This window comes from Anomalospiza imberbis, chromosome 16, assembly GCF_031753505.1.
Source record: "Anomalospiza imberbis isolate Cuckoo-Finch-1a 21T00152 chromosome 16, ASM3175350v1, whole genome shotgun sequence".
Lineage (NCBI taxonomy): Eukaryota > Metazoa > Chordata > Aves > Passeriformes > Viduidae > Anomalospiza > Anomalospiza imberbis.
This window is the reverse complement of record NC_089696.1, coordinates 16,487,213-16,502,143: the sequence shown is the minus strand read 5'-3', so window position 1 is coordinate 16,502,143 and position 14,931 is coordinate 16,487,213. Positions and strand designations below refer to the sequence as shown.

General features: G+C 56.1%; 1 protein-coding gene across 1 annotated transcript; it reads right to left on the bottom strand.

Moving 5' to 3' along the window:
- Positions 1–255: 255 nt before the first annotated feature.
- On the bottom strand, positions 256–2,520 carry LOC137483938 (uncharacterized transmembrane protein DDB_G0289901-like). The gene is made up of 2 exons (XM_068207428.1): positions 2,417–2,520; positions 256–2,065 (listed from the first exon to the last, which is right to left on the bottom strand). Exons 1-2 carry the CDS (start codon positions 2,518–2,520, stop codon positions 256–258), a joined length of 1,914 nt encoding a protein of 637 aa, XP_068063529.1.
- Between the last annotated feature and the right edge of the window lie 12,411 nt (positions 2,521–14,931).

The following is a 14,931-nucleotide window of genomic DNA, read 5'->3' as shown; positions in this document are numbered from 1 at the left end:
CCGGTCCCGCCGGAGGCAGGAGCGGCTCAGCCCGGGGAGACAGCGCCCTCTGCTGGGCACCGCGGGACGGCACCGGGCGAGGGGCTCCGGCCGTGACCACCACAACGCGCCCCGCGGCCATCCCCGTTATCCCCGCTGTTATCCTCGCTGTTATCCTCGCTATCCGCGTCGCTGTCCCCGCCGCTATCCCCGTTATTGTCCCCATTGTTATCCCCGTCGCTGTCCCTGTCGCTGTCCCCGTTGCTGTCCCTGTCGCTATTCCCCGTCGCTGTCCCCGTTGCTGTCCCCGTTGCTATCCCCGTCGCTATCTCCGTCGCTGTCCCAGTTGCTGTCCCCGTCGATGTTCCCGTCGCTGTCCCCATTATCCCCATCGCTGTCCCCGTTACCCCCATCGCTGTCCCCGTCGCTGTCCCCGTTACCCCCGTCGCTGTCCCCGTCGCTGTCCCAGCTGCTCTCCCCGTTCCCCCCGTCGCTGTCCCCGTCGCTGTCCCCGTCGCTGTCCCCGTCGCTGTCCCCGTCGCTGTCCCCGTTACCCCCGTCGCTGTCCCCGTCGCTGTCCCGGTCGCTGTCCCCGTCGCTGTCCCCGTTACCCCCGTCGCTGTCCCCGTCGCTGTCCCCGTCGCTGTCCCCGTTCCCCCCGTCGCTGTCCCCGTCGCTGTCCCCGTGGCTGTCCCAGCTGCTGTCCCCGTTCCCCCCGTCGCTGTCCCCGTCGCTGTCCCCGTGGCTGTCCCAGCTGCTGTCCCCGTTACCCCCGTCGCTGTCCCCGTCGCTGTCCCCGTTACCCCCGTCGCTGTCCCCGTCGCTGTCCCCGTTCCCCCTGTCGCTGTCCCCGTGGCTGTCCCAGCTGCTGTCCCCGTTACCCCCGTCGCTGTCCCCGTGGCTGTCCCAGCTGCTGTCCCCGTTACCCCCGTGGCTGTCCCAGCTGCTGTCCCCGTTACCCCCGTCGCTGTCCCCGTCGCTGTCCCAGCTGCTGTCCCCGTTACCCCCGTGGCTGTCCCAGCTGCTGTCCCCGTTCCTCCCGTCGCTGTCCCCGTGGCTGTCCCAGCTGGTCTCCCCGTTACCCCCGTGGCTGTCCCAGCTGCTGTCCCCGTTCCCCCCGTCGCTGTCCCCGTGGCTGTCCCAGCTGCTGTCCCCGTTACCCCCGTGGCTGTCCCAGCTGCTGTCCCCGTTACCCCCGTGGCTGTCCCAGCTGCTGTCCCCGTTCCCCCCGTCGCTGTCCCCGTGGCTGTCCCAGCTGGTCTCCCCGTTACCCCCGTGGCTGTCCCAGCTGCTGTCCCCGTTACCCCCGTCGCTGTCCCAGCTGCTGTCCCCGTTCCCCCCGTCGCTGTCCCCGTGGCTGTCCCAGCTGGTCTCCCCGTTACCCCCGTGGCTGTCCCAGCTGCTGTCCCCGTTACCCCCGTGGCTGTCCCAGCTGCTGTCCCCGTTACCCCCGTCGCTGTCCCCGTCGCTGTCCCAGCTGCTGTCCCCGTTACCCCCGTGGCTGTCCCAGCTGCTGTCCCCGTTCCTCCCGTCGCTGTCCCCGTGGCTGTCCCAGCTGGTCTCCCCGTTACCCCCGTGGCTGTCCCAGCTGCTGTCCCCGTTCCCCCCGTCGCTGTCCCCGTGGCTGTCCCAGCTGCTGTCCCCGTTACCCCCGTGGCTGTCCCAGCTGCTGTCCCCGTTCCCCCCGTCGCTGTCCCCGTGGCTGTCCCAGCTGGTCTCCCCGTTACCCCCGTGGCTGTCCCAGCTGCTGTCCCCGTTACCCCCGTCGCTGTCCCAGCTGCTGTCCCCGTTACCCCCGTCGCTGTCCCCGTGGCTGTCCCAGCTGGTCTCCCCGTTACCCCCGTGGCTGTCCCAGTTGCTGTCCCCGTTCCCCCCGTCGCTGTCCCCGTCGCTGTCCCCGTCGCTGTCCCAGTTGCTGTCCCCGTTACCCCCGTGGCTGTCCCAGCTGCTGTCCCCGTTCCCCCCGTCGCCGTCCCCGTCCCCGTCCCCGTTCCCGCCGCGCTGCGCTCCGCCCGCCAGGGGTCGCTGCCGGCCGCGGAGCCGTGAGGCGCCGGGCGGCGCCGCCTCCCCGGCACAAAATGGCGGCCTGAGGAGCGGGCGGAAAGGCCCCTGCGGGCGCCTGGAACTGCAGTTTGGGTCGTACACCACTCCGTTATTTTGTGTATAATAAACAGGATTGAGAGCAGAGGTTGCAGGAGCTGCATGGGCTTGTCCCTGGTGTTTAATGGAGAGGCAGGATGGTCGGACACATCCCCAGCAGCAATGGCAGCTGCTGCCAGACTGCAACTGACTCTGGTTTCAGCTTCCCCAGAGCTGCTGCACAGCCAGAGGGAGTTTTAAAACACATCCCTGGAGGTTCAGACACAGACACCCCAGTACAATCCGAGTCCCAGAATCATTTTGTTTGGAAAAGACCTCCAAGACTATTGAGTCCAACCTTTGGCTGATCGTCACTTTGTCAACCAGAGCAGAGCACCAGAGCAGAGCACCAAGTTCCACATCCAGTTGTTTCTTGGACACCTCCGGGGATGGAAACTCCATCCCTTCCCTGGGCAGCCCCTTCAGTGCCTGGCCGCCTTTTCCACGAAGCTCCTCCTGATGTCCCAGCAGAGCCTCCCCTGTCACAGCTAGAGGCCAGCTCTGCTCATCCTGTCCTGGTTGCCTGGGAGCAGAGCCTGACTCCCTGGAGGTTGCTGCAGCCTCCTGTCAGGAGCTGCAGGGAGCTCCCACCTCGTCCCTGCCCTGCGTGCTGGGGCTCCCACCCTTCCGAGGCACCGACCCTGAGCCCTGGCAGGTGCCCGGCAGCGGGCTTGCCTCCCTGCAGGGACCAGGTGGCCCTGGCCTCACCGGCCACACTCTCCCGTGGCTTAACCCCTAGCTGCCACTGAGGAGAGTGGGTGAAACTACAAAACCAAATGGTTTTCCTCCTGCATTTCTCTCTGTTGCTAAAGGCCCCAGCACTGCGATCTCAGTGGCATTGTTTAGCCAATTACTAATTTACTAGGAATTTAGTTTAATGCATTAATAAATGTTGTCATTTTCATGACAAATTATCATAATAACACATTTTAATGGGCTGCAAGAGTTGGGAGAATAGTGGGAAATAAATATATTTTAGTATTATTCACTACATTTGTACCTAATTATATTTGCAGAATAATTACAGTGGCACTGCTTCCCCACACTGAGTTTGTGTTGGCAGCACGGGGGTGATAAATCCCTGGCAGCAGTGGCAGCCCCCCGCCGTGGCAATCACAGCCCTCCATCACGGCAGGGCAGCCCCAGCTGACACTGTCCGGCCGGGCCCACTGCCAGCTGCTCTGATTTACCTGCCTCTGCTCAGGGGAGCTTGTCTGGAAGATGGATTGCTGCAAGGACCCTCTGTGCCAGGCATGAATCACTCTTCAGTCACAGCCTCCCTGGGCTAAAGAGCACGGAGCCAAGGTTGCACCAGGCGAGGCGCCTGGGTGATTTCGGTGCTGCAGTGGTGAGTTGGAGGGACCCTGCATCCCGCCACGGTCCCTTGGCAGCCCCGAGCAGCCCCCTGGCCAGGATGGCAGAGCCCCTGAACACGGAGGGGATGGTGGGGCAGGGTGAGAGGCCAGGCGTGCAGGCAGCTCTGGCAGTGCCTGGCACACAGGACCCGCTGCCAGCCAAGGGATGGATGATGGGCTCCCCTCTGCCGTGTGAAGGGTGCACAGCAGAGACTGCCAAACGCTGGGCCTGGCCAGTCTGAGAGCTGCTGCTGAGTGTTGTGTCACCCTGTGGCCTGTGAGTGCTGTGTCACCCCACAGGGCAGGGACACGGTGGAACAGACCAGCAGGGCTCTGTGCAGGGCACTGGCAGGGAGAACCTGGGAGCACTGGTGCAGTGACAGAGCTTTCAAAGATGCAGGAGGACAGCAGGACCGAGAGCAGGACATGAGGGCAGCCCTGCACATACTCTCATAAAGGTCAGCACTTGGGCTGGTGGCACCGCTCCATCCTGCCACTTTGTGTGCGCTCTGAAGGGTCCTGGGCAGCAGCAATGAGGCACAATTATGCAAGACCTTTTGATCATAACAGATTTATTCAAAACTCATGCATAAATATTAATGTCCCTGAAGATTTTGAACAACTATTTGGCATAAGCAGAGCAAATATTTAAATCAAACCTGACTGCTGTGCATTGCAAACAGACAGGGCAGCTCTGCACACGATGGCACCTCTGGCAAAGCCTGTCTGTGCACTGGCATTTCTTGGAGCCCCACGGCTGCTGTGGCATGCACGGCACGTGAGCCTGCCCCCACAGCTGCCCTCCCGTGCCCTGCTGTCAAGGGGGTTGGTTCAGCTGTGTGGGTGGCTCCTGGGTGGACGGGAGTCCCTCTGCCTGACCTGGACCTGGGCTGGGGACTGGGGCAGCCCCCACCCCGTGATCACCCTCCCACAGCTGGCAGCACAGTCCAGCAGCCACTGGTGCTCAGGGGTCAGCAGGGACTGGCCACAAGCTGGAGCCCCTTTGCCCCATTTTGCCCTGCTCTCTGAGGGCAGCACACCGGGCACACATGCCTGGTGGTCCTGCAGAAATGAACACAGATGTGTGTGCTGTCATTAGGCAGCGTGAAAGGTTATGAAATTATACTGAGCTCCTCTTACCACTGATTAAGTGTGTCCACTTTGGGCAAATTGCCATTTTCCTGTTTAACAGGATTTCAGCTGCTCTCCAGGGAGCTGCCCAGGGGCCCATGTCGGGCTGACCCCACACCCTGGAGTCCTGCCCCACGGGACTTGGTGCAGTCCGCAGGCTGATCTACACCCTCCGTGCTCCTGCTTCTGTTCCTGCTGGGGCTCACAGGGCAGGTCTACAGAGCCCATCACCTGTGCTCTGCCCTCATGGAGGGGGGAAACTCCTGCCTGTGGGAAATGCAGGGCTGGGGCATGTGCAGCTCGCTCCCTGGTCAGGCTGTTCCCTAATGGCCTGGTCCACGTGCATTGCCTGTTCCAGGCCACAGTTCCAGGACACTGCTGGTGAAGGGTCTGTGTCAGAGACGCGCGGTCTCTGGCAGCCGCAGCGTGAAGCAGAGGTAACAGAAGTCACCTGTTCAGCCCTGATGAAGGGACCTTCCAGGCTTTGCCATGCCGTGCTGCACCCCATGGCTGCTGCCTGAGTGGGGCCACACTCTGCCCTGGCCAGAAGTGTGCAGAGGAGTGGGAGTCATTTGGGAGATCACTTAGAACTAATACCTTTGCTTTGAAGTGCATAGGGATTCTCCACTTGGACACCTCAGCTGCTCGAGGTGGGTCAGGCTCTAGTGCAGACCTCCAGCATGGCTTTGGGCAGCTGGCAGCCCCAGGGCCTGCCTCCCGAGGGAGGCTCGAGGGGCAGCTGAGCCCAGCGGTGTGCACACAGGGGCAGGACCTGGCACTGCCTCTGCCCCCTCCCCAGGCACCAGCCCTGCTCTCTCGTGCCCTCCTGGTTCTCTGCTGGCATCAGCAAATACCCAAGCACCTGGGCGTGCTTGGAGCTTACGCAGAACTGGAACAAGATAAAAATGCCCCAAGAGGTGCTTGAAGTGTGTGACTTCACAGAATCATAGAATTCCTTGTGAGGTTTAGAGAACAGCCCTAGTTCTGTCCCTTTGAACAACAAACATTCTTTTATATGGGGGAAACAGGAAAATTGCAGCAATTTTCTGTGAAATTGGCTGTTTTGAGGCTACAGATGTTGGCACCAGTCTGTCTAAAATAAAAATAATTGCAGACCATTACAATAAAGTTATCTTTTCAGATGAAAAACAATTATGTTTTTCAAAGCGAGCACACATCTTTACACCTCGTAATTATCAATTACAGAGATACCTGCTCTGTTATCTCAACAGCATCTCCAGTTGGCTTCTCAGGGCTAATTGCAGGGGATTTAATTCAGAACTCAAACACTAATGATTTTGACCTTTATGCCTATTCCTGAGGTGTGATAACACTTTAAAGGCTGGGCAAAACTGATCTGCCTGTGGTTTGCATTGCCCTTGCCCACCTTTTAGCATGGAGAACCTCCCTTTGCCCTGTCTGGCCTTCCTGATACCCCTGGCCTCTGTGGGGGCTGGACAGGAGGGGACAGGCCCTAGCCACAGTCACAGCGCCAGACCCAGACCCCCAGGAATGCTCCTGCCAGGGCTCCAGAGCAGTATCAGGCAGGCAGAGCCCAGCAACGAGCAAATTCAGGCACAGAGTAACTGCAAAGCAGCCAAATGTCAGGGATAAGTGTGCCAGAAGTCCCAGCGGTGGACGGGCTTCCATCACACTCCTAACGGTGTCATCAGCATTGAATGTTTTCTGTAGAAATGAGCTTGGAAAGTCTAGTCTCCAATACAAGTTGTCCTTTTTGCTTGCAGAAGGTGGGAACCTGATCTCACAGGGCTCTTGGGGCTGGCACAGGCCCCCTCCGCTCTCAGGCTCTGTGTTACATTTGTGAGTTTTAATATTTAATTGGTATTTTTTTGCTATTTTGGTCTCCTGGCACTTTGCCGCAGTTGAGAGCTGGAGGTCAGCAGTGGGGGGAGGCCGTGTATTAGTTCATCAGGTTTTTATGATGTATTTGTTATGGATGCGTCACCAGGCCTTTCCCAGAACTCTTGCCTTCTTCCCTTACCTGTTATTTATAGGCTTGTCTTTCCCTCCCCTCCCCAGTACCCTGGGCTTTGGCAGGCTCACTGATGGAACCACCTCAGGGGGCCGAGACCCCACAAACCTCCCAAACAGATGCTGAGGTGCGGAGAGGGGGGACCCAGGGGGAGATGGAGGCTAGGGAATGTGGGGGAAGACCTGAGAGCAAGAGTGATGCAGCAATTTAAAAACCACCCAGAGACAACTTCGTGCCCAGGGGGATGCGTCCCTGCAGCTGGAGGCACCCTGGTCTCAGCCAGCAGCCCCTGGGTGGTGGGATCGTGCTGTGGCCAGGGGCGGGGTGGGGATCATGGTGTGGCCAGGGGCTTAGCAAGGTGCTGAGGGCGATGCGGGGGCCACGGGCAGTGACTCATCTCGCTCTTTCCTCAGCTTGAGCCTGCTCCAGGGCTGAGTTCCTTGCCCCAGCTGGCATTGTGCCTCTGTTGTCTAGGCAAAGGTTTCCATGACACTCAATAAAGTGAAATATGGTTTTGCACAGCTGGATTCTGTCTTAGATGCAGGTTAGGGACAAGAAATGCACATCCAGCAGAGAGCTGTGGGTAGCAAATTATAAGGGCTGTGATCCGTGATGGCAACAAGCAGAAAAATACCAAATTTTAGGAGTTATTCAGCTGACTCCCAACCAGATGTTTACTTCCAAAGCTGTGTCTTGTTTGTTGGTCTTGCATAATCAGATCACGGCATGAGGACAGAAAGTGTTCAAGCCGTGCCATAGAATGAATGAGTAGATGGAGGGGATGTTTATCTGGACCTGGGTGCTCACATCCTGCCTGGGATCAGCCGGCAGCCTTGGCCATGTGCTGAGCCGCTGGCCCAGTTCAGTACCAGTGGCACCTGCAGATGCTGCTGCTGGGCAGGTGCCCCTCCCCACAGAGGGTTTCGATACTGCAGCTGGTGCAAGGGTTTATTTAAATACCTTTGAGGTGCAGCATTTGATGGGATCATCTCTGTGAAGTCTTACATGTCTTATTTTAGGAAATTTATGGAATGTTACGGGATGTCAAGTATACCATGTTAATTAGTGTTAATTGGGAAGTTGTCTGAGTTTTGGAGACACAATTAAAAGGAATTAAAATCCATTCTGATTTATTCCTGCATGCAAAATACATACTGCCTTTCCACTTCTCTCTTCCCATGAGAAGCCAACAGCATGTCCAGGCCCAGGGTGCACCCCACTTTCTGGGGAGAAATAGGTGAGCAATGCCAGACTGGGAAGGGAAATCAGAATAAAGATGCATTACAGCCTTAGACAGGTAGCTGGAAAGGAGCCTTCTGTGGTCACAACTCAACCGATTTGCAACAGATCAGGAATTAAGAGCTGCTCCAGGTGCCTGCCAGGCAGGGATGGGCTCAGCCAGAGGTGAGGGGAGGAAGAGAAGACCATGCAGGATGCCTGGCAGGGAACAGGCAGGGCAGTGATCATGGGACAGGAGGAACAGGAGGTTTGTCTGTCTGGAAGCAGGTGGATTGCAGGTGAGGAGGGCCCTTAACCCCCCTCTTCCCACATATCATGTAGACAAATGCCCAGAACTTGCAGAATGATACTGTAAAAGTAAATAAATAAATACATACTGGGAGGAGGCAAGGAGTGGGAATGCCTGGCCAAGTGACTGCTGGCCCCTGCCTGCCCAGCACTCACAGTGGCTCTACAAATTAGCCAGGAAATCGGGACATGATGGGAGCTTTGAAATAGGGAGTTCAGGGAGAGTTTGTAAAGTGTTTAAAAGGCAGAAGCAACACAAAGCCTCGATTTTAATTATTGCCGTTTTAATCAGTGGAATAGTTTATTATGCCCTGAATAGTGAAGTAATTGGAAATGAGAATGGTGTTTGCCTGTGGTGTAAATTACAAAGTCAGGAGAGGAGCAGCCCAGCTCAAAGAGGCTCCAGGCTCTGGGCAGGGAAGTGGGTGCAGGAGAGAGGAGGAGGCTGCGGTTGCAATGGGGACAATGCACTGGTGCTGGCCAGTTGCTGGGGTGGCAGGTGGGCATTGGCCCCCACCTCCTTTTCAGGGAGGTCTGCCAGCTCTGCCACTTGGCATGGGCAGCTCTGCCTGCTGCTGTCCCTGGAGGCTGGTGGCATGTGCACCTCTCCCGTGGGTGGGGGGTGGTGGCAGGGCAGCAGGGCACGGCGCCCACTCCTCACTGCAGGACCTGTGCAGTAGACACGATGCACTGCAGACCCCGTTATCCCTGAGCTGCCACATGGGTGCCCTGGGTGGATGCTAGCTGCACAAGAGTGGGTCACATTCCCCCAGGACTGATGAATCGTGTGCCCCTGGGGCAGGCAGATCACATCCCCTCTGAGACAGGTGGATTACATCTCCCTGAAGCAGGCGGATGGCGGATCACATCCCTCTGGGGTAGAACTGCTGCCTTTCCCAGGCAGTGCTGCGCCATGCCACAGGGTCCCAGTGGAGAAGGGGCAGCCAGGGGCTGGAGTGTCCGTGCCCAGAGCCAGGGTGCAGGCAGAGGGCTGACAGGGTGAGCTCCGGCTGCTGCAGGGGAGAGCATCCTGCTGGGATGCGGAATATGGAAGTCATTTGATAGCAAGGGAAGGATATTCCTGCTCTCAGTCATGTTTAGGTAATTGGAAGTAAATAACTCCTTTCATCCTAAAACCGGATGACTTCATACACGAGGTAAATGGAAGAAACAAAATCCCGATTTTCGTTCGTGTTCCACGCACGTAGTAAAAATGAACCTTCGTCTGCAGCAATTCTGAGCTAATGAAAAACGAATGAGGTTTTAAATCAAGCCCAAACGCAGAGCTCTGCTGCCAGAGCCACGCGGGGCTGCTGTAGGACAGCCTCCATTTCCAAGGCTTCTCGCAGAATCCTGAATAATTTTATTAGATTTTGAGCAAGGCTATTGCCAAAACATTCATTATTGCACCCAACAAACAGCGGGAGACTGGGAGACACAGGGGTGTCTGTAGGGCTGATGCCATAGGCAAGTCCTGGCTTTCTCTTCTCTCCCTGAAGTTCCAGAGGGCTGAGGTTTATTTAGTGGTGTCTGTACATCACTAAGATGATGCAGAGTGACCGGCCCTGCCTGATCACTTCTTCTGGAAGGGTCCCTCCTGCACAGCCTTAAATCATGTCTGAACACGTTATAATTCTCCCATGTGCCTGGTGACTTCTGTGTATTTGATCAGTTCAGATTCCATAAAAATGTAAATAATCAAAGCCCTTCTGCTGTTATTTATAATACCTCACTCTGGGCTGTAATTCATGAATTAATTTCAGCTGCAAGTTTCTGGAGGGAGGGGGAAAAAAAGATGAATAATCGGATGTGTGGCTGCCAGTAAAAGCATGACTGCCGGTGTCTCCTCCACCATACATCCCCCATACCCTGCAGACCTGACTGTGGCTCCCGGGGGAGCAGGGGCCAGTCCCTGCCCTGGCATCTGCCATTGGGGTGGCCACAGTGGGTCCCACGGGTGCTGAGAGGGTCCAGGGCAAACTGCTGCCAGGACACTGTGCTCGGCCCCGGCTGTTGCCAGGTGCTGTCCCAGCCGTGGGTGCTCCTGTGCTGGGAGCCCGAGCAGGGCTGATGCCAGCAGGACCCTCCAGGCATCAGCACAGCACAGAACAGCGTGGGTTTGTGGCAGAGAACCCACTCCCTGGCACTTACATCTGCCAGCTCACTGCTCGACACTCATGATGGTCTTCAGAGCCAATGGTCCACCCGGCAGAGGTTGGCAGAGGCAGCTGCAGCAGGACCTGGCTCTGTGGCAGGGCCACCAGCCCCAGGAGCCAGCACAGGCTGTGCCCAGCTACAGCCGGCAGGGAGCTGCAGGCTGGCCTGGTCACACCGCCGTGCCCCATAGCCCACTGTTACCTCTCTGTTAAGCATCGTATCTGATCCAGACACAGCATTATATGCATTTCTCTGTGAATAAGCTCTGCTTGACACAGTCTGTGATTGCTTTTTTAAAACCATGTGGGGAGGATCAGTTCTTTCATCCACTGATAAGGTATCAGGTGACAGAGGGATCAGCATCCACCACATAAATCTGCAACTAATCCTTTGGAATCAATATTTTTCATTAAGAACCTGTGAGAGTTGGGCCATTATAGGGAAAAATCTGTTTAGGTTGACACCTTGATGAAGTTATTCAGTTCAGGGGCTTAAGTCATTGGAAGGTAATAAAGAGCAAAGAGCACAGAAAGATCGAGGTGCCGGTTATGAGAGTTCACAACGGGAATAGGGGCTTTATTGCAGAGAGAAATTATCATACTGATTTATTGTGGAATTATGGGAACTTTAAAAGGCTGGCAGCACTGCCCCGATGTCACCGCTGGCTGGGGACACTGCGTGGGTGTTCCTTCTTATGCTGGGAACTCGCCCCTCCCGTGCTGTGCCATGGGATCACTTTGCCCTCCCAGAGCACTGTGTGCCCACCGAGAGACCATCTGTGATGGTCAGTATGGGCATTGCTGGGGCTGGAGGAGCTGGTGCTGCATGGCCGGGGCACAGGCACTCCTGGGCACTCAGGAGCTCTGGGTGATCCCCAGGGCCACCAGTGCCACAGAAACCTGGAGGCCAAGAACAAAGCTTTTCTTCCACCACCCTGGGCATCTTCCTCACTGTGCCCTGTGTCCTTGATGCTCTTCAGCTGACCACACACTGTATCTTTGATGTTCCTTAGCTGAGCATTATGTCCTTGATGGTTCTCATCTGTCTGTGCCCGGTGTTGCTGGTGTTCTCCAGGAGACGAGGCCTCACTGCCTTCCCACACAGCTGCTTCCTCCATGAAGCACTTCCAGCCGCGGCAGCAATGTCTGCTGGGGCTCCCAGATGGATTTTCTCCCAGCCAGCTCCCTTCCTGGCCCCAACAGGGACAGCAGCCCCATGACTGCAGGAGGGACGTGGGAGGCACAGGGAGCTGCAGGGTCATGGGGAGCCATGGAGCTGGGGCCCTGTGGGGAGCAGCAAAGGGCTCGACCAGAGAGCAAAGGCTTAATTCCTAAATAGACTGTAAGAGGAGTGTATACAAGCTCATATGCACTGGGGCTGCTTCAAATGGGCAGGATGCTGCTGGATCCTCTGTGCAGAGCGAGCAGGGCACTGCGCCTACTGCCACTCTGCAAACCCAGCTTTAATAACCAAAGAAGTCAACTTATCCAGAAGTTTCCTATATAGGTTAAGCAAGGTTAATTGTGCGAGCTGCAAATGAAAATATCTTGCTCATAAATCCCCAAACCTCATTAAAGAGGATTAAATGATATGACTACTTTGTAAATCCTAAAATTTCACACAAACCTCTCATAAACAAACACGAGGCCCTGATGTGCTCAGTCTCTGCTGGTGCCGGTGCTTTTTCCAGGAGCGAGGAGAAACCAAGCACCCACCTTCGTGCAGCCACGAGTGCTGCTGTGTCCAGTGTCCACATCCTGCCCGCCCCAGCCAGCACCCGCAGCACAGTGCCCACGGCTCACCCAGGCAGGGCGGGTGTGAGAGCACAGCCAGAGAGCCCCTGGGCTCAGAGCCGTGCCAGCTCCCAGCACTGGGCATCCCGCTCCACCTGAGCCAGCAAACAGAGGCACATCATAATCCCTGGGATCTGGGTAATGCCAGGGAAATTCTGCAATAACCACCTTGGCTCTGAGCCACCACTGATGTTTTTTCTTCCAGAAAGATTTTGTTGTGCAGCTCCTACAGCAATAATTTGTTTCTATCCTCACGGACTATCCCCAACCAGCACTAAATACAGCGAGGAGGGGGAGCTACAGAGAACAGCCCCAGAACCAGGGAGCAGCACCCAAACAGGAGGGCAGCACCCGAGGCAGGCTCAGTGGGCAGGCACTGCCAGCAGCAGTAGTGCTGCTCCCAGGAGGAATGGGGTCCACTGAAGTGGAGCTCTGGCCAGCATTGTCACAGCCCTGCAGGGGTGCTGTTCCTCTGCCACGCAGAAAAGGCATAAACCACCCAAATATTAATGAGCAATTAAAAGCTAATCAAGGGCAAATCTCTCAGATAAGGATTGCTCTGTGTGTTTTTACTTGGCTTTGCATCTATTTCTGGAACAAAACATATTGTCAGTGAGATTTGTAGCACTGAGATTTGCATTGTGGTTCCTGGATCTAATTCAGCTCTGTATCGATGGATTGGGAGGGATGGGATTCCTCTGTTAACAGCAGCCTTTAGTTTAGATTTAAGCTAACTTCTACATGCTCTGTAAATTCTTGCATGTGCCAGGCACATTTCCTTAATTTATGATGATGCTGTGAACTGCTGTCACTCCCTCTGCTCTCTCCCAAAATTCCCTTCCATCCAGCCACTGGAGCAGGGATGTCAGCCCTGGCCATGGAACTGGATGGGGCACTGTCCCCCCACCCCACTGCCATGGTTCACAGAGACCTACACTGCCCCTTCCACTGGGGCTCAGTTCAGTGTCTGTTGGGGTTTTAGCTTTGTTTGGCTAAAAACAACTCTAAAAATTTTTAGAGAAGACCAATAGGCCTGCATACAGTGTGATGCAGTGGTGACCCCTTGCCAGGCAGTTATGTGCAGTGAAAGGCGTGGCAGTTCTGCCCACTCCCCTGCACTCCAGTCACCTCCAGTAAAGGATCCAACATTCCCAGTTCAGAAGGTGTGTATCCGCAGTGTTTTGCTGAGCGAATGCTGCTCTCTGAGGTCTGAGTAGGAACAGATTATTCAGAGTATCGTCCACATTCCTGATCTATTGATTAACCTGGGAGTGGGAATCTGTCTAGAAACACTCTCCCAATTCACTCAGTCTACACCACTTCAGCTACTTGACTAAATCCCTTCCAAATCCTTGCAAAAATCTAATGGAGAGCTGGTGCCTCTGGGTGAAGGAGCCACAGCCTTACTCAGCTGGTAAATGGCGTGTGAATATGAGGGAGCCTATTGTTGCCCAACACAGTCCCATCAATAATAGATTCACAAACCTCCGAGGGAGCTAAAAATTTCTTCTTTAGGTATGAATTATGGATGCAGTTTAGTGTAATGTAGACATATCTCAGAGGTTTTTCCCAGTTTATATGCTAGTAAAAGCCAGCAATTTGCTTGTGTTCCATCTATAGGTTTTGTAAAATAAAGAAATCCTCTCTTCTGCAATAAATTCTGGTATTAATGAAGGTGAAGACAAATCTTTAACATGCATTTTATGCACAGGATGAGTGTGCCCAGGTGGGAGGTGTGCAGGGCTTCCAGTGGGGGTCTGGTGCCAGCAGTGCTGCAGCAGCACCCGGCCACATGCCACAGGCAGTGGGAGCGAGGTGTGCCCAGGGCCAGAGCAGCCCCAGCCCCACAGGGCCACTCTCCTCCTCCCTGGGGCAGGTGGGCTGAGAGGGTGTCTGCCCCAAGCAGATCTTGGATGTGGTGGGGCAGGGGAAGGGAGTGACACCGAAGGGTGCTGAGCACAGCCTGCTCCAAGGGGCTGCCAAGAGCTCGGTGTCCTGCTGCTCCACCACGGGCAGGGGGCTGCCAGCAGGGATGGCCCTCAGCACTGACGGTCAGCAAGCAAGTGGTGCCAGTGCCTGCTGCCAGAGGTTGCCACTGGCCAGCACCTGCCCCTGATGCCTTAAGGCATCACCCCCATCCTGATGAACAGCCCCTGGCCCCATAGATCTGTGGGAGACACTTGACAAGCCCAGAGCATCTCCAGGGGTCAGACCCTCTAATAATTAATACTCTATTTCTACAATGAAAAATCATTATAAAAAGATTGGTTATAACTAAGTAGCTCCTTCTCAAGCACAGAATGAGCAGCAGTCCCGAGGGCTCAGCTTCTGTCAAAAAAAATCCATCGCTGCAGATTCATGTCAGCATTTCCTACAGCATTTCCTACAGCTCCAAGAACCATGAAGCAACCAGTGGGAATGAACCAACGCTGGCAGCTGCTGGCCCTGGCAGGGCCAGCACAGCAGGATCCCCTCCAGGCCTCCTTGGGCAGCAGTGAGGTGCTGCAGGGTGCTTCGGGGTGCTGCTGGGTGCCGTGGGGTGTTGTGGGGTGCTGCTGGGTGCTGTGGGTGGCTACTGGGTGCTGTGGGATGCTGTGGGGTGCTGTGGGTGGCTGCTGGGTGCTGTGGGATGCTGTGGGGTGCTGCTGGGTGCCATGCAAGCCAAGCAGCAGCACTGTCTGGTGGGAATCCCAGCCATCCTTTGTGAGTGGCTGAGGGGATCCCTTATGGATCCAGGGCACTGCAGGATGCGCTGTGGTGCCAGTGCCAGTGGCTGGCTGTCCCCACGGTGCTGGCATTGACATGAAACAGGGGACACCAGTAGTTTTGCAGCCTCTCCAGCCCTGCTGGAGTGAGC

Coding starts and splice junctions, on each gene's coding strand:
- LOC137483938 (XM_068207428.1), bottom strand. CDS start 2,520: ATGGAGTTTCCATCCCCGGAGGTGTCCAAGAAACAACTGGATGTGGAA. Junction 2,066..2,416: donor AAAGTGACGATCAGCCAAAG/GTTGGACTCAAT, acceptor CCCGCTCCTCAG/GCCGCCATTTTGTGCCGGGG.